Source organism: Mustela lutreola, chromosome 13 (assembly GCF_030435805.1).
Source record: "Mustela lutreola isolate mMusLut2 chromosome 13, mMusLut2.pri, whole genome shotgun sequence".
Taxonomy (NCBI): Eukaryota; Metazoa; Chordata; class Mammalia; order Carnivora; family Mustelidae; genus Mustela; species Mustela lutreola.
In genome coordinates this window covers 53317420-53341294 of record NC_081302.1, presented here as the reverse complement: position 1 = coordinate 53341294, position 23875 = coordinate 53317420, and the positions used below count along the sequence as shown (strand labels likewise).

The window sequence follows — 23875 nt, the reverse complement described above, 5'->3', positions numbered from 1 at the left end:
TGTATGAGCAGAAAAGTTTTAGATCAAGTGAACAAAAATGTAACTTTAATCATAAAAATAAGCCATGGCCCCTCAGTCAGTTCTCAGACTTGAGCCAGTGGTTAGGCCCAAACCCCTTGAATAAAGAGGGGGTGGGGTCCCCTTGAGGAAGGACCCCCATATATTGCCAAGTATTTATGCTGTTGACCCTTTTCCCAGCCTCCTCCCAAAAGGGGTCTGTCACCTTTTCCCAGGGTAACTATGCCTTAGAGAAATGGAAATAACCAGACTTTGCGGGGACTACTGGACACTGGCTCTGAACTGATGCTAATTCCGGGAAACCCAGAGCATCTCTATGGCCATCAATTAGAGAAGGAGCTTGTAGAGTCACGTGATGAATAGACTTTTAGCTCAGGTCCTGCTCTCAGTGGGCCCAGCAGGCTCCCAAACCCATCCTGTGGTGTTTTTCCCAGTTCTGGGTACATAATTGGCAGATACACTGAGCAGCTAGCAGAATTCCCATCTTCTTTCCTGACCTGTGGAAGGAGAACTGTTAATGGTGGTAAAGGCCAAGTAGAAGCCACTAGAACTGCCTCTACCTGGGAAAATAGTAAACCAGAAGCAACATTGCCTTTCCAGAGAGGTTGCAGAGATAAATGCCACCATCAGGGACTTGGAAAATGCAAAGTTAGTGATTCCTGCCACATCCCCATTCAGCTTGTTTCTTTGGCCTAGAAAGACAGTAGATGGAGCTCAGTGAATGACAGTGGGTTACTATTAGCTCAGCCAACCGGTGATTCTCATTACAGCTGCTGTACCAGATGTGGTTTTATTGCTTGAGCTATTCATACCTCCTGGCACCCGGTGTGCAGCTGTTGATCTGACAAATGCTTTTTTCCTCCATACCCATCCATGAGGACCACCAAAGGCGGTTTTCTCTGAGCCGGCAAGGCCAGCAGTGCACCTCGCTGTCCTCTACCTCAGAGGTCTATCAACTTTCCTGCCCTACATCATAATTTCCATTTACAGGGATCTTGATTGTCATTCTCTCCCACATTGTCTTGAACTGGTCCAGGAGAGCCAATGATACAGTTCCAGTCACTACTGAAACTTACTGACGGTAAATATCAACACTGCTACGTATGCTGCGAGTGTTTATCTCAGTTATTCCTCACAACAGCCCCTTCGAGGGAGGGAGGTTGAGTTCAGGCTGTGTCATATGCTTACACAGGACTTTAAGTACGACTCACGTGATCTGCAGTATGAATGGCCTCTCATTCAGGTGTGCAGTACTGTTATGCGAACTGTAATTACCATTTACAGAAAAGGAAACTGAGGCATGAACAAATGAAGTAACTTGCCTGAGGACACACAACTAGGAGGAAGAGCTTAAATTTGAACCTAGGCGACCCAAGATTGGCTCTGGTGATCTGTACAGTAAAGCAGCCCTCTCCTTTCAGGTCATATAAATTTAAATATGTGCCCTGGACATGAAGTAGGTAAAGGAGGTGAGGGGAATAATTTTAAAAGTACAGAATGAGGGGTGCCTGGGTGGTTCAGTGGATTGGGCCTCTGCTTTTGGCTCAGGTCATGGTCTCATGGTCCCAGGGTCCTGGGATCGAGCCCTGTATCGGGCTCCCTGCTCAGTGGGGAGCCTGCTTCCCCCTCTCTGTCTACCTGCCTCTCTGCCTACTTGTGATCTATCTCTCTGTGTCAAATAGATAAATTTTTAAAATCTTTTTTTTTTTTTTAAGATTTTATTTATTTATTTGACAGGCAGAGATCACAAGTAGGCAGAGAGGCAGGCAGAGAAAGAGAGGGGGAAGCAAGCTTCCTGCTCAGCAGAGAGCCTGATGCGGGTCTCAATCCCGGGACCCTGGGATCATGACCTGAGCTGAAGACGGGTTTTTGCCCACTGAGCCACTCAGGTGCCCCTAAATAAAATCTTAAAAAAAAAAAAAAATACAGAATGATTTCGAGGTGGAAAATTTTTATTGTTGTGGCCTCACTCTGTCTCAGTGTTGAGGTATTTTTCAGAATTGACCATCTTGACTATACTGAGTGTGAATGGTAAACATTACATTTTTCCTATCACCTGACCCCTAAATGCTTGTCATCTTCTTTATCTGGTGTTCAAAAAGATAAACATTAACCTGTTTTACCGCTGGAGGACTGGCTATTTTGGACTTACTTTTTTTTTAAGATTTTATTATTTGACAGAGAGGGAGAAAGCACAAGCGGGGATGGGGGGAGGTGTAGAGATAGAGGGAGAATAAGGCTCTACTGAGCAGGGATCCTGGCATGGGGCTCGATCCCAGGACGCTGGGAACTTGACCTGAGCTGAAGGCAGATGCTTAACCAACTGAGCCACCCAGGCACCGCTGTGTGGGACTTACTAAGAGACAGGTCAGTCTCTGATAAGGTACCTTCCTTTGGCATTTTGTACAGTAATTTAAAACTATGCCTAATTTTGGGCGCCTGGGTGGCTCAGCGGGTTAAGCTGCTGCCTTCGGCTCAGGTCATGATCTCAGGGTCCTGGGATCGAGTCCCGCATCGGGCTCTCTGCTTGGCAGGGAGCCTGCTTCCTCGTCTCTCTCTGCCTGCCTTTCTACCTACTTGTGATGTCTATCTGTCAAATAAATAAAATAAAAAATCTTTAAAAAAAAAAAAAAAACTATGCCTAATTTTTATCCATCATGCTGACTTTATTTTTTTTTTCCTCAAAGATGGATTTATTGAGAGGGAGAGAGAACAAGTGTATGTGAGTGAGAGGCGGGGCAGGGAGAGAGAGAGAGAGAAGCAGACTCCCCGCTGAGCTCAGGGCCAGAGCTCATGATCCATGAGATCATAACCTGAGTAGAAACCAAGAGTCAGACACCCAACTGTCTGAGCCATCCTGGTGCCCCATCATGCTGACTTTAGAAACTGAGTGGGTTAAATCTGATGTTGTAGCACTGAGTCTTCATTAGAAGCATATTAGGAACGTGGCAGCAGCAGTAGTGGCATAGTTAAGGAAATTTGAGTTAAGGATTTTATAAGCAACGAAACTAACTTACAAGTATAAGGGTACAAACTTAACAATATGCAAGAACTCAAGAAACACTTTCCCCATGGTCCCTTTCTGAGGAATCTGTTAGAAAACAGGACTTTAGACAGCTAAAATATGAAGTTTTGGCATAGGGATGGGGTGAGCATCAAATATGTGGCTACCTGTAGAACTAAGTCTGTATGGGTGCATGGGTGGCTTAGGCAGTTAAGTGTCTGACTTTGGCTCAGGTCATGATCCCGGGGTCCTGCGATTAAATCCCACATTGGGCTCCTTGCTCAGCAGGGAGTTTCTTTTCCTTCTGCCTCACCCTTCCACCCATGCTTAGGTGCTCTCTCTCTCTCTAATGAACAAACAAAATCTTAAAAAAAAAAAAAAAGACCTAGGTCTATTTGAGGAGAAGCAGGGAAGAATACACTATATAACCACTGTAAGATCTGACAGTATTGAGTACACCCATTTGAAAAATGGGGGAAGAACACAAAGAGCATATTCAAAAAAGTTGTAATGTTTTTAGTAATCGTGTTGTGGCAGAACTTGCATTGTTACTCTGAGACTGTTGTATGTGTACTGCGGAATAAAGTAGATGAGTAGTTAGGAGATATTCTAATTGTAGTATCTTCTCTATCGTTGAGAACCAGATTCTTGGTATAGAAGACAGAGTGATAGAGAAGAGGCTGTCATCTTGAATTTACTCTGGAAATATCAGTAGTCAAGAACTCCAAATGGTCTGAGATTTTACCCCACTTGCAAGCTAACAAGTTAGCATGCCACACTTTCATGGGTCAGAGGTGGAGGATGGTTTATTACTCACAGAAACAGTAACCAGAATATCAACATTTTTGTGCTGATTCCATGAGCCCCAGGTCCTACAAGGTTACTTGAAGGCCAGATGATACCTGCCTGTGCAGTAGGTTTCATTATATGAGAGGAATTCCGAGCTAAGTGATCTCAAATTTTTTTTCTTCAAGAAAAATTAAAGAAAGAGAGCACATGAGCCGGGGAAGAGGCAAAAAAAAGAAAAAGAAATAAGTATTATTTCTGAAAGGAACCAAGACTTCTTGGGGAGATCACTGATTTCTGGTCTGGGGCAAGAATAGTTCAGGATAATCCTGGAATAATACCGTAATAAGAGGTGTATCAAAAAGAACTCAGAAATTAACTTGAAGAGGCTCCTGCAGGCCAAAGATGGATACGTTGAACTTTAATCATAATAATTGCAATTGGTTTAAGCATGCTAGATGTGTTCAGATCCTTGAATTCATAATGATATTTTAAAAATAGTCATCTGCAGATGATTAATCCTAACTCATATTGCAAAACACAGATACTGGTAAAATGGGTAAAGGAACAAAATCAAGCATTTATCCTGCCTTTCTTGTATAACTCTAGCACAGGGTAATCAACCAGTAGACAAGGGGAAATGTCCTTTATCAATGTATTTTAGCTACTAAAACCTGACAAACTACAGAATTAGACTATCACTATTTTATAACCCATGATACATTAAACATCAAAGGCTGCCAAGACCATAAAAAGAAAGAAAACAGTCATTATGTGCCTCCTGTAGTCCTGCCAAGGAGCTCAAGCTGGTGTCTGATCCGGTCTCTGGATCCATCTGCCAAATTGTAGCCAGAACAGAGGGCGGAAGATAGGTGAATTAATTGTACCAAGAGTATGCAGTGGGCAAATGCATTCTGTGGGAAATTTTACAGGTCAACGTCCAGGTTCCTCAGGAGATAAGTTGGAAAGAACAAAAGAAGTAGGTGATGAACATGTATAGATGAAGAGCTTTAAAAGGCATCAGACTAGGGGGCACCTGGTTGACTCTTGATATTGAGGTCATAAGTTAGAGCCCCACACTGGATATAGAGATTACTACACAAAAATAAATAAATAAATTTAAAGAGGACGTGAAACTTTTTTAAATGGACAAGACTAGACTGTAGCACATTTAGGTAATAAAATTGTAGCAGGAATAAGTCAGGTTCATAGTTACTTGTGAGAAAGGAAGGGATTGTAACTGGGAAGGGACACATGAGAGAGCTTTTGGGTGACTGACAAAGTTCTTTTTCTTGATCTTGTGGTCACTAAACCATTTGATTCATGTGATTTTTTTATGTCTGTATTTTATAATAAAAGAGTTATTTTATAATATTTATAATATATAATTTATATTAGAAATATATATAATATCTATATTATATATATTATAATATGATTTATAATATAATATTTATAATAAAAGTTATTTTATAATAAAAGAGTTTTTAAAAAATATATGTCCAATAAGAAACTAGCTTAGGCATTAAGATTTGGTGGGGGGAGGAGCTTATTGTCACACCACAGATGAGCAAGAGCTAAATTTCAATAGACTCTTGAGAACTTGGGAGGACCTATAGAGTTTTCCATCATTATTAAATTGTTATGTTTTTGAGCGTTCTTATATATAGATACCATATCAGCCTAAGGTTGCAGAGGGCAGTTCAATGCAGAAAATGTCCCAGTATTTTTTTTCTAGTAATACTTTTATTAAAAAAACTTGGCTGATTATAGAAAATTTAGAAACAAAGTATAAAAAGTAAAACAAAAAAATATATTGTTGTTCTGTTACCCAGAGGTAAGCATAAATAATGTTTTGGTATATTTCCTTTTCTATATGACTACATTGACATTGGGAAAATATCATTTTGTACCTATTTTATGTTCTCGTCTTTGGCTCTGTACTTGCATTCAGGCCTGAGTTTAAAGGTATTTAAGATCCAGATCCCTTTCATTTTTGGATTTTCTGTTCCTAGGTGGGCTGCATCACGCAGCTGCCCGAATTTCTGGTGAGAGTGTCTACAAGCATCTGAAGTATGAAGGTGGCATTCACCGAGTTCAGCGAATCCCTGAGGTGGGCCTGTCGTCAAGGATGCAGCGCATTCACACAGGAACCATGTCTGTTATCATCCTCCCTCAGCCAGATGAGGTAACTTCTTGCACACATTGAAAACTTACTCTCAAGTAGTAGGTATTGTGCTGAGGAAGCTTAACTTCTAGCAAACTGATTTTTGGGGTTTCACATTGAACTTTGCAGTCTCTACTGGGAAATCCTTAACTCTTCCCCACATAAAGTTGCCCTTCTTACGCCTGACCAAGATATTTTGTTTTCTTTAATTAGAAGCCGGTTCTCTTCATAAAATAGAATTCACAAACCTTTTCAGATCTTCTTGCTTAAGTATTATCTTAAGAAAAATATGATTTCGGGCACCTGGGTGGCTCAGTGGGTTAAGCCGCTGCCTTCGGCTCAGGTCATGATCTCAGGGTCCTGGGATCGAGTCCCATATCAGGCTCTCTGCTCAGCAGGGAGCCTGCTTCCTTCTCTCACTCTCTGTCTGCCTCTCTGCCTACTTGTGATCTCTGTCTGTCAAATAAATAAAAATCTTTAAAAAAAAATATATGATTTCCACAGGTAATATGTTGAAATCAGTGCTAGAATATCTGTATGGGGTCAGTGTCTTATTGAAGCCAGCCATATTGCCTCTATCTTTTTTCCTAACTTTTTAAAATTTAATTTTAAACATACATAAAATTGGAAAAATACCACTCTAAAAACTTATATAACCTTCACTTGGAGTCAACACCTGTTTATATTTTGCCACATTTGCTAGATTCCTATATGTGTGTGTATGTATCCTTTTTAAAAAATAACTATGAATAATATAGCAATCACTGTGAGACTTCATCCCTCAAATCTTCAACTTAACATCTCCTAAGAATAGGACATGTTCTTAGGAGAAGATGAACGGATGAAGTTGTGCATATACTCAATGGAATATTATTCAGCCATCAAAAAGAATGAAATCTTGCCATTTGTAGCAACGTGAATGGAGCTAGAGGGAATTATGATAAGTGAAATATGTCAGTCAGAGAAAGACAAATACCATGTGATTTCACTTATATGTGGAATTTAAGAAACAAAACATAAACATAGGAAGAAAGAAAGAGAGGGCAAACTGTAAAAGAGGCTATAGAGAACCAAACTGAGGGTTGTTGGAGGGGAAGTAGGTGGGCTACTTAGCGTGGGCTAAGTGGGTGATGAGCACTAGGGAGGGCACTTTTGTGATGAGCACTGGGTAACATATGTAAGTGATGAGTCCCAAAATTCTGAAACTAATACTACACTGTATGTTAACTGGAACTTAAAAATTTAAGAAATAAATAAATAAGTAAATTGGGTAAAATAGCTCAACCCCATAATTTTTCTTTTTTGGGGTGGGGGAAAGACAGAGGGAGAGAGAGAATCTTAAGCCGGTTCTATGCCCAGCACAGAACCCAACTCGAGGCTCAATCTCACGTTGCTGAGATCATGACCTGAGCCAAAATGAGGAGTTGGACACTTAACCAGCTAAGCCACCCAGGCGTCCCAACCCCATAATTCTTCTGTAGGGATTAAATGAGACACTAAGGATTATCCACTTGTCCCCAGGAACCAATAGATTGGAGACCTTTGTATAACATCAATAATAAAATTGGATCAGTTATTAGAAAAATACTATTAGCTATGAAAATCAAACACAAGTCTGTAATATTTCTATGAAAAACTCCTATGCATGTCTCCTCACAGAATACTTCTTTACTATAAATGTGTCAAGTTTTTTCTCTCACCAGGCAATTTCTTCAATTCTGTGTGGACACCAAGTTAGGTATCCTACAAGTCAGTTCAGTTCTGACAGCGTCTACTGGGGAATAGCTAAGAGTTCAGCCTCACAACACTTTCTTCCCTCCTACTTCAGAGGCTAGTCACAAGTCCAGCTTGTCACCTGTGCTTTCCTCCAAGTCACTATGAATTGAGAGGTTTCCACAACCTCTTCTTTGGGTTCAGTAATTTACTAGAGTGGCTTATAGAACTCAGACTTCCCACTGAGCATGGAGCCCTGTGTGGGGTTCACTCCCATGACCTTGAGATCATGACCTGAGCCAAAATCAAGAGTCGGACACTCAGCTGACAGAGCCATCCAATGCCCTCAACTTTTTTTTTTTTTTTAATGCCGTTATTTTTTTGAAGAGTCTGGAGCCTTCGTCTTGTAGGGTGTCCCACATTCTGGATCTGTTTGATTCCTCTTGGTCCTCGTCAACTTGTCCTTTTATCCCATTGCATTCAGGTCACAGGTTATGAGCAGGAATACTTTACAGGTGTATATTCATGTTGCGTCTTACCAGAAGGCACATAATCTGAAATTGTCCGATTTTCAGTGAAGATGACCACAAAATCAGCTCCATTGTAAAAGTGTATTTTTTTCTCTTTGCAGTTACTGAGTAATGCCTGCGATACATAATAGCCTATTTCCAACTTTTCTTCCACAATCGTAACATCCATTAGTGATCTTTTTTGCCTGAATCAGTTATTTCATTTGGGGTGGAAGATGGCGATTTTGTAACTCTGTCATTTCTTCTATATTTGTTACCTGGCATTCTTTTCTGTCAACAACTTTCCTCCCTACTACCTTCTCTCCTTCCTTCTTGCTTGCTTTCTCTTATTTTACTTCATCATAAACTCAGTATTATTTCATCTGTTGGCTTCATTGTAGACTTACATATTTGTTTTTTAAATTGTGTGAGTTATAATTACTATGGCTTTTGATGTTCAAACTTGTCCCTGATTTGGCCAGTAGTAGCCTTTTTAGGGGAGTCCCTTTTGCAGTGACCCCATCAATTTTTAAGCATACCCTTGTTTTCTGGTATAATTAGATATCCTAAGCCCACCTTCTGCCTTTCTGCCCTCAGACTTGGGAGTCAGATCTCATTTTTTTGGTGAGAAATGTACCCAAAAATCAAGGTCTAGGTACTAGGTATGCTCATTATTACTAAAGTCTGCTTATGTTTAGATTTCACAGTGGACAGAGCTAGGAGATACATAGGAGTTTAACACCAGTTCAAGTTATTATTACCAACTCAAATTTAACATTACAGGGAGTTTTCCCCCCTCACCATCTTGTATTTATATCTCTTCCCACTTAGAGTAAAAAGTTTTATTTCTTAATCACTTAATGTGTTTACTTTTTTCCTTATTATATAGCATATATAAAAACTTAAAAAATTACTTCATAAACTACTGAGCAATGTTTAAGATTTCTGTCCTTAGAATATAGTCCACCAAGAAAGCATAGTCAGAACGCAGTGTTCAAAGACCAACAGAAATAATGTGTTTCTGTTTGGTTATGATATCATTATGGTAATTATTTTGAATATTAGGATTTGATTTTTCCTTCCTCTTTTATCTAATTTAATTTTTGTTGTATGGAAGCGTTTATGTCTCTCAGAAATCAAAACTATTAAGTTGTCTTTCTTTTTTTTTAAAAGATTTTTTTTTTTTTAATTTATTTGACAGAGATCACAAGTAGGCAGAGAGGCAGGCAGATGGGGGCGGTGGGGGGGGGAAGCAGGCTCCCCGCTGAGCAGAGCACCTGATGCGGGGCTCAATCCCAGGACCCTGGGATCATGACCTGAGCCAAAGGCAGAGGCTTTAACCCACTGAGCCACCCAGGTGCCCCTTAAGTTGTCTTTCTTAACTCCTTATTCCTTCCACTGTTCTCACCCATCCCCTTATTCTTTTCATATTCTTTTTTTTTTTTTTCTTTTCATATTCTTGGAAATTAAATCCATGTGGTAGAGTTTGCTTTTCATAAAAGAGCAAAGTCTTATTCTCTTAATTGACATTTAAAATTCTTTGTATATTATTAAGTCACTGGCTCTTTGTTCAGAATTTCCCAACAGTCATTAGGTAGTTTCTGTAACACTTGGGAGAATATGACATATAATATATTTGCCATATAACTACTTAATATACTGTAACCACAAAAAATGGGAAATTGCTGTTCATCTCTTTAGTGTTTATTGAAATTTTAAGGTAGTCTTAAATACTGGCATATTTTTAAAAAGCTGAATACTTTTTTTTTTCCCCACAGTAGAGTATTAATTTTAGAGGAAACAAAAGAATAACCACGCTGTATAGTAGATTGTAAAATTGACCCCGTTACTACTGTGCTTTACAAAGAGTCACACTTGCTGTCATTCATACAAATGAATGGTAAATGTGAAATAAGATGTTAGTTCTCTCATGAAAAACAGCATATTTTGTACTGTTTTTCTGTGTGTGTGTGTGTGTGTGTGTGTGTGTGTGTGTGTGACAAATAGGGGCTTAAAACAATAAAAATTTATTGTCTAACAGTTCTAGAGGCCAGGAGTGTAAACTCAAGGTATCTCCAGGGCTGTGCTCCCTCCAAAGCTTCTGGGTGGGGGAGGGATGCTCCCTTGCCTCCCCCAGTTTCTGGTATCTCCAGGTGGCCATTGGCTTGAAGCTGTATAACTCTGAATGCACATGTTCCTCTCATCCTTTCTCCTTACCTGTCTGAGGGCACTTCTCATTGGATTTAGGATGTGTCTGAATAACCCAGGATGATCTCATTTGAACTCAATTACAGCTGCAAAAACTCTTTTTCCAAGTAAGGGTCTAGTGTTAGAATGTGAACGTATCTTTTTGGATGCCTCCATTCAGTCCACTAATCACTGCACACACACAGTTGGTTCTCATTGTTCACGGTGGTTATGTTCTGTAAAGTCTCAGCAAATGCTGATTTAGCAAATACTGAACCATCATTTCCCCTAGGGAAAATTGTGTGTGTGTGTGTGTGTGTGTGTGCGCACGCGCACGTGTGTGCACATGCAGGTGTACATATGTTTATATACCTATATATAGATTTCTATATCTATGAGTCTGCGTTGATTATAATCTTAAAAGTTACCCATCCAAATAAATACATAAATGAAATTTTTTTTAAAGATTTCATTTATTTATTGAACAGAGAGAGAGATCACAAGTAGGCAGAGAGGCAGGCAGAGAGAGAGGGGGAAGCAGGCTCCCCGCTGAGCAGAGAGCCCGATGTGGGGCTCCATCCCAGGACCCTGGGATCATGACCTGAGCCGAAGGCAAAGGCTTAACCCACTGAGCCACCCAGGTGCCCCAATACATAAATGAAATTTTAAAACCGAGGAAAGTAACCCACCTGGTTACTTAGAATAGATTCTATTTTCTTTATTTTAGAAAGAGAAAATGAGGTTCAGAAGTGTTAGGTGACTTGCCTGAGGCCACTACCAGATAGATGCCAGAATTGGGTTTCACACCCTGTCCAACTGACCCGAGAGCCAGAGCTTCTTGTATTATCTTCTCTGCCCCCTCCTGTCTTCATTCTCTGGTCAGACTGAAAAAAGAAAGCAAACTGTCACTTTGTTGGGCTTCAGTTGGGCATGTGCCTGTATAGGACAGCTTGGATTTTTTGCTGCCCTGCACAAGTTCTCTGGCAACTTTGAAAATGCTATAGTAATTGATTTGGGGAACAAATGAAGAAGGTGAATTTGCAAGTACAGAATCAGGGAATAATGAAGATCATAGTTACATACACACATATGTACATACATATATTTATATGTATGTATATAGGGAGAGAGAGTATGTTTTCTATCCTCTGGCTTTGTGGGATGATGGATGCTGAAACTTGAAAGTTTGCATAAACTCAGTGATCTCATGGCATCAAAAGTCAGTGTCAAATATAGGGAATTTATGGTTCTTTCATTGTTATACGCTATTTTTTAGTCTAATGGCTGTGACTTAGAACAACAACATAGTTTATTTGAAGAATCTTCAGATAAATTTAGTATTAAAGTATTTGTTGGTACGCCTGGGTGGTTCAGTTAAGTGTCTGCCTTTGGCTCAGGTCATGATCTTGACCTGGGATCGAACCCCACATTGGGTCCCCTGCTTGGCAGGGGGTCTGCTTCTCCCTCTACCTGCTGCACCCCTGCTTGTATGCCATCTCTCTCTCTCTCTCTGACAAATAAATTTTAAAAATCTTTTAAAAAAAGCTAAGTGTTTGTTGAGTGTAGAATTGACTTCCATATTCCCTTTTGTTCTAGGTAGATGTGAAGGTGGACCCGAAGGATTTGCGGATAGATACATTTCGAGCCAAAGGAGCAGGAGGACAGCATGTTAATACAACAGATAGTGCTGTCAGACTTGTCCATATCCCCACAGGTAATCAAGTCTGTTTGCTTTTGTACTTTTGATCTGTTTTTATGTCTTACAAAACTACTCAACATTGAGAAGAAAATAGTTTTGTGTTAGCGTCTTATTTCTTGCACAAACCCTTTAAAGGTGATACTGGGTCATGGGTTTTAGGTCCCCAGTGTTCATATCCCACTTCTGTTTGGAAAAGGCACCTCTTGTAAAGGATGCAGACACTGAGTGTTCCTATTCCAAGAAGCTGCCCAGGTGTACCAGATGGCGATAAGCAACCAGAGGTGTCCAGCCTAAAAAAACCCACAAAAGTGGTTCTGGACATGCCCCTGCAATGGAGCTTTTGTTATCCTCCTGTTCTAGACTGACCACTACCTCCGCTGGTCTGTGTTGCCTTAATGCTGTTATTTTGAATATTGGTAATTTTGGTATACTGTGAAGTAGTTTTGCAGCCCTTACTGTGATTTAAAATATTTCTGTCATTTTTCACTTCTGTCCACTTCTATCACTTTACTTCCTTCAATTTCAAGCTTTTAAAATTTCCTTTTTAAAATTAATTTTTATGTTAGATGTTAAATGGTTTTAAAGGCCACTGGGAAAATCCTTTAACAAAAACCAGCAGCTCCTAACATGTCTTTTTTCTCCCCCTCCCTCCTGCCTTGACCCTAACGTCCCATTAACCACAGGCAACCAGTTTAAAACTCTTAGTTATTTTTTCCTGGTAATTACCTCATTCTAAATAGTAGGCAGATCGTGCTCTTCTGATAGATTAAATGTAAGATTACGTACATATTGACTTCTTAATGTAGTAGATAAAGATTAGGCTCTCATAATAGCCTATTTTCCTCTTCCTAAAATATTTATATTTTGGCAAAATTAATCTTCACTACTTTCATGTAAAGAACAAGTATATAGTGTTCACTGCCGAGCCAGGAAGCATACAGGTATCTCCCTGCTTTTCAAAAATTCACATGAAGCTGCTTTACTTTTATGAAAGACCTACATTATACTTGTTCTTACCAACCAAAAGAAATCTATAAAAGATTTTCACTTTTATAAAAAGTGAAAAGCAGAAATAGTGTTCAGTATTTTTTTGCAGCTAACAGTTGTAGAAGATTTGCACACTCTGGGTGGTGAGAGCAGCCCCCGCCAGCTCCTTCCCCAGAACTATATTCAGCATCTCAGCATCAGGCTATCACAGCTATGAACTCTGTGAGCATCTGTGTATCTCAGTTTATTTTCTCAGTTTACTTTCTCAATTTATTTTGCATGTCCATGAGCAAGATGTGTTTTAATAACAGATTTTGCGGGGTGGGGGGGTCTTGGAATGCACAAAAAATTCTCTATATAACTTAATGGTAAGTGCTCTTCACTTTACAACATTTCGGCCTATGAAAGATATCATAGGATTGTTCTACTTTCTGTTAGCAGGGGAGACATACTGTGATTTCATTTCATAGAGTTAATGATTACTTCATTGCTTTTCTAGTTGCTTCTCTTTGACTCTGAGTCTTTGATCTTCTAAAAACTCTGTAGAATGAAATTAACCAGATTTTCTAGAGGGCTGACACATGGAAGAAACACCTCTGGCAGCGCTCTCTAGAACGGTTGCTCACCACGGCTACAACACAGAGGTGGTTCTGAACACCAACGGGGAATTCTCTTCAACCCTACTGTGTGTTGGATCCTCCTGTATCTTGGATCCTGTCTCATCTCTCTTAGTGTACTCCTTCATTTTAGTGAAGTCCTTTTTCAAGTGGTTTCCTGAGAAAAGATGCATGTGCATATTCTGAAAACAGCTTTATTCTAAGCTCATACTCCGCTGACCATGAATACTTGATTGGAAATCGTTTCCACTTAGAACATGTAAGATTTTCATCATTCATTATTTCTTCTTTTTTTGTTGTTGTTGTTTCATGTAAGTACGCTCGTGGAGCCTAACACAGGGCTTAAACTCATGACCCTGAGATCAAGACCTGAACTGAGGTCAAGAGTTGGACATTTAACTGACTGAGCCACCCATGTGTCCCTATCATTCATTGTATTTGTATCTGAAGTATTTTCTTCAATAATTTCTCATTTACTGTTTTCTTTTTCTTCCTGGAATTTCTGAGTCAGAAGTTAGACATCTTGGATTTATTGTTTGTCTTCTTTTTTTTTTTCCTTTCACATTGTCTACCACTTTGTGTTTTAGGTTTTTTCCCCAACCCTTTTACTGAATTTTAAAAATTTTTTGTTCTTTTTTAAAAATTTCACAAGCTCGGGACACCTGGGTGGCTCAGTTGGTTAAGCCGCTGCCTTTAGCTCAGGTCATGATCCCAGCGTCCTGGGATCGAGTCCCACATCGGGCTCCTTGCTCCACAGGGAGCCTGCTTCTCCCTCTGACTCTGCCTTCCACTCTGTCTGCCTGTGCTCGCTCTCGCTCGCTCTCTCTCTGACAAATAAATAAATAAAATCTTAAAAAAAAAAAAAAAGTGGCAATTGGAGCACCACTAGCGAAAAAAAAAAAATTCTCAAGCTCTTTTATTCTCAGAATTGTCCCATTTTTATAGCATCCTTTTATTATTATTGATGCATTTTTCCTTTTTTATTCAAATATATTAATTTTAATTTCCCTGAAAATTTTTTCTGCTACCTGCAATGTCTCTCTTTCCTTCAAGTTTATTTTTTCTGTTTCACTCTTACTTTCTGTTTAGAAAGGTCTGGGAATTCTTTGTTGTCTTCGTATATACATAAAAACTCTGAGTGTTTGGGTGCCACTTACCCACTAATAAGTTTCATTGTGGGACAGTTAGATTATTAATTAGCTTTTTTATTAGGGACTCCCAAATGTCAGTGTTTGTACAACTTTTTACTTGGGTAGTTTGTTTTCTCCTTAGTAGGATCCTCCAAGATACATTTAAGAGTAAGGTCAAGGTCTCACCATTCAATAAGCAAACTAAATCCTCTTACTTTCAGTACCATGTCTCATATTTATTCTTCTTTGTACCAAGTCCCAAGGCAGACTTCCCTTATTTAATTCTCTAAAGACTGTACCTTCCACCTCCTACAGATCAAGGAAGGGGACTTAAAGATCTACTTTAAGACTTTCTGTTTTTAGTCCCTAGCTTTTGAGGTACCTGATACCTCAATTCCTGAGCCCTTCTGGTACTCCGCACGGCAAAGAGGCTTGTTTCTTGCCAGCTCTCCCACTAGAGGGAGTTATGCTTCACCTTTCTCCCCACTGCTGAGTCACTTACCATTCTTCCATATCCTTTCTGCCTTTATATATTGTGCTTGTGGCTATGTGCATCACCTGTTTCTATTTTGTATTTCCATTTCTTGTTCTTGTTGTTTTAGTGGGATTTTTTAAAAGAAAGAGGAGGCCATCTTGAGATCAGATGTCACCTTTAAATTTTAAATTCATTTTCAGCCTATTGTTTTTGCTTGTACTTTTATAATAGCAAAAGTTAATATAACCTAAATATCCAGCAACAGCATAATTTTATAATCTCTCTCAAGTTGATTTTTATTCCATAAGAAACTGTAAAAACTGAGAATATATACATAAGCAAAAAACCAGAAAACATCTATAACCATTCCCAATAACCACTGTTTGGTATATTTCTTTGGTGTATATCCTTTTGAATTCTTTTTTATGTATATAGAAACATATCCTTTTTTTACCAAAAATGAGGTGATAATTTTTGTAACTTACCATAATTTACCTAAGAAATCCACAAACTTTTAGATACTCATTGTCTTTTACTTCAACCTTGTATTACGGGATAGTATTCTATATTATAAACTGTCCAGAATAATAATAATGAGCTGAAGCTGAAATAAAAATTAAAATGAGAAAAAGTCAGGTAAATGTAATAAAAATTCTGACAAAAATGAATCAGAATATTTTAAAACATATATCCTTGTGCAGCCAGAAATTACTGACTTGACAAAAAGTGACCAATGTTTTTGTTTCCAAGTTTAGCTTGGGCCAAATTAGTTTTTAGCTACTTAGATCTAGTTCTTTGATTTAAAAGAGGCCTTATGGCTTACCCTCGAGCCTCCCCTTTAGCAGTGTATCACAAGGCCTGCTGACTTTTTTGAGTTCATGTTGTTATGATCAAGTGATTTCTTGAGTCAATGGTATGCTTGGAAGCTTACCATGATTTCAGCATCTGTTGCAAAGAAAACTCAGTCTGTCTTCTATTCTGGCCACTCCACAACCCTTAGAATGGGAACTATGTCCGTGCTAGACTTGAAAGTGAGAGCTGTAGGTCATTCTTCTGTTTCCCTCTTGCACATGGGCTTTTGAAGACTCGTATTATTTTCTAACCTACTGCTTTTACAGAATTTCATTTTTCAGCCATTGGAAGAATGGTACCATAGGGGTATGGTTAAATGATTGTTCAGGGAAAAGTTAAAATTTTTTGGTAGAATTTATCAAATCAAGATGAAGACATTAATATTTTGTGCTTTAAAGCAAGCTTTTTAGTTTCTTACCAGTTAGTGAAAGTGGGCCTCTGTAATTCTTAACACTGTATCCCTTCATCATCATAGATTATGGCTAATACCTAGTTCTTCCAAATCAGATTTAATTTTTTACTTCATTTTGTATTTTTAAGATTATAGGATTTTTATTTAACCTTTGATTATGTATAATTTATTTCATCTAACCTAAGAACTCATCAACTGAAAGATATATCACTATTTTGTTACTATGAAGAAATATAAAAAACACTGCCAATTAAACTATCATATGCCAATGAGTGTGATGCATCTCAAGTTCAGAGATGTTCATTTTTTTAAGTGGGCTGTTTAGAATAAAATATGGTGTATTTGTTCTCACTTATAATTGAAAATATTTTAAATAATAAATGTAGTTATTTAACAAATATATATTAGATACCCACTTACAACTACTGCTGCCTGGAATTTTGGAATCTCCTGTAGAGTATTGAAACAACACAAGAGTTTTTTGGTGGTTTTTTTGTTTTTTTCAAAGGCATTTTACAGTTTTTTTAAACAACTCCAGCATCTTTAACAGCTCTTCTGTTATTCAGCTTACCTCCCTCTACTCTAATCCTCTATTCCTGAGGGAGAATTTAGGATTAGCTACTCTTCTACAGAAAGTGTAGTAAAATACATGATCAGGTGATTCCCTTGGGAATTACTGAGCTGGTAAGTAAGAGTTGTAGGCTAAAAATTCTGACCTGAGCCTCTGGATAGGAATAGTGCTGATGTGTAAGCAAAGCTTACTGCCGGTCAGCTGAGACGAGGAGGAATTTGAAGGAAAGCTTATGAATATCTTGAAATGACTATTTTCCTATCCTTTTGGGTGGTGAAAAAAGAAGAGCAGATCCCAGACAGCTGCAGGCGAATGCCTGAAGACGAAAGCAAGTCAGTGCCGCAGCCCAAACTCGTGACTGCAGTAAAGCAGTCAAGAGCAAACTAACAGGGGCACTTGGGTGGCTCAGTGGGTTAAAGCCTCTGCCTTTGGCTCAGGTCATGATCCCAAGGTCCTGGGATCGGGACCCACATCGTGCTCTCTGCTCAGCGGGGACCCTGCTTCCCCTCTCTTTCTGCCTGCCACTCCGCCTACTTGTGATCTCTCTCTCTGTCAGATAAATAAATAAAATCTTAAAAAAAAATTAAAAACTAACTAACAGACTCACGAATCACAGAACTGTACCCCTGAAACTAATAACATCTTATATGTTAATAATAATGATCTGTGTAAAACATCACTAATTATATCCTGGAGGGTTAAAATAAAAAGATACCAAAATTTAAAAAACAAAGAATAAACTAATAGAGGTGAAACCTGGGTGTTCCTACTGAAAGTGTTAGCAGGTGTATGTTGTAGCTTATTTAGATAGGGGAAAACGCACTTGGGAGAGGAGAATTTTGTCTTGTTTAGGGACAGTAGAATTTTATAGGAATTTTAAAAATCTCCACCCAAAGAATTGCCAGTCTTTCAGTTCAGCTGGCCTAGCTAATACGGTTTTTGGGTTCTGTGGTTCAGAAAGAAAAATAATTTCACCTCTAATGTACCAGAGAATGGGATTGGACACAGGCCTTCAGACTGGTAGCTGCAAAGTTAAGGACAGCACAGCCTGAAGTCTTAAGGGTCACTCTTCAGGTCGAGATTTGGGCTAGTAACTGGGCTACACTGGCAAAATCCACCCAAATCCAGAAGTTGGCTAATGAAAACATGTATGATTAGATGTGGGATTAGCTGAATTTAGAGCCAGGACAACTGAGAAATATTTGCTCTAAACTCTTCCTTGTAAAGAGTTTAGTTTCTTCTTTGGTTTCTATATATAACATCTATATATTGACCCTTGAACAACGTGGAAATTAGGGATACTAACCCACTCAACCCCTTGCAGTCCAAAATACACACACAACTTTTGATTACCTCAAAACTTAACTACTAGTAGCCTACTGTTGACCAGAAGGAAGACTTACCAGTATCATAAATAGTGATTAACATGGGTTTTGTGTTGTATGTATCATATATTACATTCTTTTTTTTTAAAGATTTTTTTTTAGTATTTTTTTTATTTATTAGAGAGAGAGAGATACAGGCAGAGAGAGAAGCAGGCTCCCCGCTGAGCAAGGAGCCCAATGCAGGACTTGATCCCAGGACACTGGGATCATGAACTGAGCCAAAGGCAGGCACTTAACCAACTGAGCCACCCAGGTGCCCCTATATACTGCATTCTTACAATAAATTAGGCTAGAGAAAAGAAAATGTTATTAAGAAAATCAAAAAGAAGGAAAAATACATTTATAATACTATATTTAAAAAGAAAGAAGGCATAAGTGAATTTGTGTGGTTCAAACCTATGTTGTTCAAGGGTAAACTATATAAAGTCGTTTTTATTTTTTTCCCTTTTTTAATTTTTTAATTCTTACAGTTAACTTACAGTGTTATGTTAGTTTCAAATATATAGCATATATATAATACGTATGCAACAATTTAACAATTTTATACATTATTCAGTGCTCGTCACAATAACTGTACTTTTTTTTTTTTTTGAAAGATTTTATTTATTTATTTGACAGGCAGAGATTACAAGTAGGCAGAGAGGCAGGCAGAGAGAGAGAGGAGGAAGCAGGCTCCTCGCAGAGCAGAGAGCCCGATGCGGGGCTCAATCCCAGGACTCTGGGACTATGACCCGAGCCGAAGGCAGAGGCTTTAACCCACTGAGCCTCCCAGGTGCCCCATATACTCTTAATTCCCATCATCTACCTCCCTTTGGTAACGGCCCATTTTGTTCTATATATAAGATCTGTTTTGTTGTCTCCATTTTTCTTTGTGTGTTTTGTTTCTTAAATTCCACATATGAATGAAATCATTGGTATTTGTCTTTCTTTAGCTGACATTTCACTACCATTATGTCCTCTATATCCATGTTGTTGCAAATGGCAAGATTTTGTTCTTTTTTAAAATTCTTTTTTATGTCTGAGTAATATGCCATTATGGATATATTATATATATAAATATCTTTTTTTCTTTTTTGAATATGTATTTAAATTCTAGTTAACATATAGTATAATATTGGTTTCAGGTGTAGAATTCAGTGATTTGTCACTTACATACAACACTCAGCACTCATCACAATTGCCTTCCTAAATGCCCATCATCCATTTGGACCATCCCCGACCCACCTTCCCTTCATCAACTCTCAGTTTGTTCTCTGTCATTAAGAGTCTCTTATGCTTTGTATCCCTCTCTTTTTTTTACCTTTCTGTATGTTCATCTCTTTTGTGTCTTAAATTCCACACGAGTGAAATCATCTGGTGTTTATTTTTCTCTGACTTATTTTGCTTAGCATAATACTCTAGTTCCATCCATATTGTTGCAAATGGCAAGATTTCATTCTTTTTGATGGCTGAATAATAATATTCCATTACATAGATCTATGGATATAGATATATAAAGATGTAGATATAGATAGATACATATATGCCACAAGGCCACATCTTTATCCATTCATCGGTCGATGGACATTTGGGTTCTTTCCATAGTTTGCCTATTGTGGATATTGCTGCTAAAGCATTGCGTGCATGTAACCCTTGCCACTCTGTATTTTTATATCCTGTGGATAAGTATCTAGTAGTGTAATTGCTGGCTGTTAGGATAGTTCCATTTTTAACTTTTTTGAAGAACCTTGGTACTGTTTTCCAGAGTGGCTGCACCAGCTTGCATTCCCAGTGGTGTCTTCACATCCTGTATTATTAGCCATTGTTGTTTCCTGTGTTTAATTTTAGCCATTCTCACAAGTGTGAGGTGGTATCTAATGGTTTTTATTAGTATTTTCCTGATGCTGAGTGATGTGGAGCATCTTCTCATGTGTCTGTTGGCCATCTGGATGTCTTTGGAGAAATGTCTGTTCACGTCCTTTGCCCATTTCTTAACTGGATTATTTGTTTTTTGGGTGTTGAGTTTGATAAGTTCTTTATAGATTTTGGGTGCTAACCTTTTATCAGATATGTCATTTGCAAATATCCTCTCCCATTCCATAGGCTGCCTTTTAGTTCTGCTGACTGTTTCTTTTGCCATACAGAAGCTTTTTATCCTTGATGAAGTCCCAGTAGTTCATTTAAGCTTTTGTTTCCCTTGCCTTTGGAGATGTGTCTTTAAGAAGTTGCTGTGGCTCAGTCCGTTGAGCCACTGCCTTTGGCTCAGGTCATGAACCAAGGGGCCTGGGATTGAGTCCTGCATTGGGCTCCTTCCTCAGTAGAGAGCCTGCTTCTCTCCGCTTCTGCCTGCCACTCTGCCTGCTTGTGTGCTCTCTTTCTCTCTCTCTCTCTGACAAATAAATAATCTTAAAAAAACAAAAAAAAGGTTGCTGTGGCTGAGGTCAAGGAGAATGCTGCCTATGTTCTTCTCTCGGATTTTGATGGTTTTCTGTCTCACATTGAGGTCTTTCATCCATTTTGAAGTTGTTTTTGTGTGTGGTGTAATAAAGTGGTCCAGTTTCATTCTTCTGCATGTTAGTATTCACAACACTGTTTTTGAAGAGATTGTCTTTTTTCCATTGGACGTTCTTTCCTGCTTTGTCGAAGATTAGTTGACCACAGAGTTGAGGGTCCATTTTTGGGTTACATATACTGTTCCACTGATCTTTATGTCAGATTTTGTGCCAGTACCATACTGTCTTCATGATGACAGCTTTGTAATATAGCTTGAAGTCTGGAATCATGATGCTTCCAGCTTTGCTTTTCTTTTTAGGATTGCTTTGGCTATTTAGGGTTTTTCTGGTTCCATACAAATTTTAAGATTGTTCTGGTTCTGTAAAAAATGTTGGTGTTATTTTGATAGAGATTGCATTGAATATGTGGGTTGCTTTGGGTAGCACAGACATTTTAACGATATTTGTTCTTCCAATTCATGAGCATGGAATGTTTTCCCATTTCTTTGTGTCCTTTTCAGTTACTTTCATAAGTGTTCTGTATTTTCAGAGTACAGATCTTTTACCTCTTTGGTTAGGTTTTGGGTGCAGTTGTGAATTTTTTTTATTTTTTTTGAAATCTTCCTTGATTTCTTTTTCTGATGCTTCATTATTGGTGTATAGAAATGAAGCAGACTCTGCATTGATTTTTATTGCTGTGACTTTGCTGAATTTTCCTGTATCAGTTCTAAATTTTTTGTAGTCTTTCAGGTTTTCTACGTAAAAGTATAACATTGTCTGCAAATAGTAAAAGTTTAACTTCTTTCTTGCTGTTTGGATACCTTTTATTTCTTTTTGTTGTCTGATTGTGGTGGCTAAGATTTCCAGTACTATGTTAAATAGTAATGGTGAGAGTGGACATCCTTGTCTTGTTTCTGACCATAGATGAAAACCTCTCAGTTTTTCCCCATTGAGGATGATACTAGCTGTGGGTCTTTCATATATGTTCCTTCTATACCTACTTTGTTGAGGGTTTTTTATCAAGAATGGATGCTGTATTTGTCACATACCTTTTTTCTGCATCTGTTGAAGGGATCATATGGTTCTTATCCTTTCTTTTATTAATGTGTATCACATTGATGATTTGTGGATATTTACCCACCCCTGCAGCCCAGGAATAAATCCCATTTGGTCATGGTGAATAAGCCTTTTAATGTACTGTTGGATTCAATTTGCTAGTATCTTGTTGAGAATTTTCATCCGTGTTCATCAGGGATATTGACCTGTAGTTGTCGTTTTTAGTGGGTACTCTGTCTGGTTTTGGGATTAAGGTAGTGCTGGTCTCATAAAATGAGTTTGAAAGTTTTCCTTCCATTTCTATTTTTTGGAACACTTTCAGAAGAATAGGTATTAATTCTTCTTTAAATGCCTAGTAGAAAGCCCCTGGGAAGCCATCTGTCCCTGGACTCCTGTTTGTTGGGAGATTTTTTTTTTTTTAAGATTTTTATTTGTTTGAGAGTGAGAGAGAGAGAGAGAAAGAGAGAGAGCATGAGTGAGGAGAAGGGCAGAAGGAGAGGGAGAGGCAGGCTCCCCACTGAGCAGGGACACCCCTTCGGGCTCGATCCCAGGATGCTGGGATCACAGCTGAGCTGAAGGCAGACGCTTGTACCCAGGCGCCCCTTGTTCTGATTACTGATTCAGTTTAGTTACTGGTTATAGATCTGTTCAAATTTCCTATTTCCTCTTATTTCAGTTTTGGTAGTTTGTATGTTCCTAGGAATTTGTCCATTTCTTCCAGATTGCCCAGTTCTTTGGCATATAATTTTTCATAATATTCTCCTATAATTGTTTGTGTTTCTGTGATGTTGTTTGTGATCTCTTTCATTCAAGATTTTATTTGGGATCATTCTCTTTTCTTTTTGTTAAGTCTAAGTGGGGGCTTATCAATTTTATTAACTCTTCAAAGAACCAGTTTCCTTCATCTATTCTGCAGGTTTTTTTTGTTTGTTTCTTTGTTTGCTTCAATATTGACTATTCTCTAATTTTATTATTTCCTTTCTTCTGTCGGCTTTAGGTTTTATTTGCTGTTCCTTTTGTAAGGTTAGGTTGTGTATTTGAGACTTCTCTTGCTTTTTGAAACAGGCCTGTATTGCAGTATATTTCCCTCTTAGAACCTCCCTTGCTGCATTTCAAAGGTTTTGGACTGTCATGTTTTCATTTTCATTTGCTTCCATGTATTTTTTTTTAAAGATTTCATTTATTTATTTGACAGAGAGAGACACAGCGAGAGAGGGAACACAGTCAGGGGGAGTGGGAGAGGGAGAAGCAGGCTTCCTACCGAGCAGGGAGCCCAATGCAGTGCTCGACCCCAGGACCCTGGGATCATGACCTGAGCCGAAGGCAGACGCTCGATGACCAAGCCACCGAGGCACCCCTGCTTCCATGTATTTTTTAAAATACCTTCTTTAATTTCCTAGTTAATCCATTCATTCTTTAGTAGGATGTTCTTTAACCTACATGTATTTGTGGTCGGTCCAAATTTTTTCTTGTGGTTGACTTCAAGTTTCATAACATTGTGGTCAGAAACGATGCATGGTATGATCTCAATCTTCTTGTACTGATTGAGGCCTGATTTATGACCCAGTGTGTGATCTGTCTTGGAGAATGTTCCATATGCACTCAAAAAGAATGTGTATTCTGCTGCTTTAGGATGGAATGTTCTGAATGTATCTGTTAAGTCCATCTGGTCCAGTGTGTCATTTGAATCATTCAAAGCCCTTGTTTCCTTGTTGATCTTCTGCTTAGATGATCTATCCATTCCTGTGAGTGGGGTGTTAAAATGTCTCTTACTATTACTTATTATTATCAATGAGTTTCTTTATGTTTGTTATTCACTGATTTATATTTGGGTAC

At 38.5% G+C, this 23875-nt stretch overlaps 1 protein-coding gene across 5 annotated transcripts in view; it reads left to right on the top strand.

Annotated features, from left to right (window-relative positions):
- The window catches only part of MTRF1 (mitochondrial translation release factor 1), a 50349-nt gene that overhangs the window by 13731 nt on the left and 12743 nt on the right, over positions 1-23875 (top strand). For all 5 annotated transcript variants that reach the window (XR_009346879.1, XM_059143967.1, XM_059143970.1 and 2 more), the window contains exons 6-7: positions 5824-5996; positions 11981-12098. Coding sequence is in view for 4 of the 5 variants with exons in the window: in XM_059143967.1 (XP_058999950.1) it covers positions 5824-5996; positions 11981-12098 (291 nt within the window). In the remaining variant the exon portion in view is untranslated. The remainder of the gene's footprint in view (positions 1-5823; positions 5997-11980; positions 12099-23875) is intronic.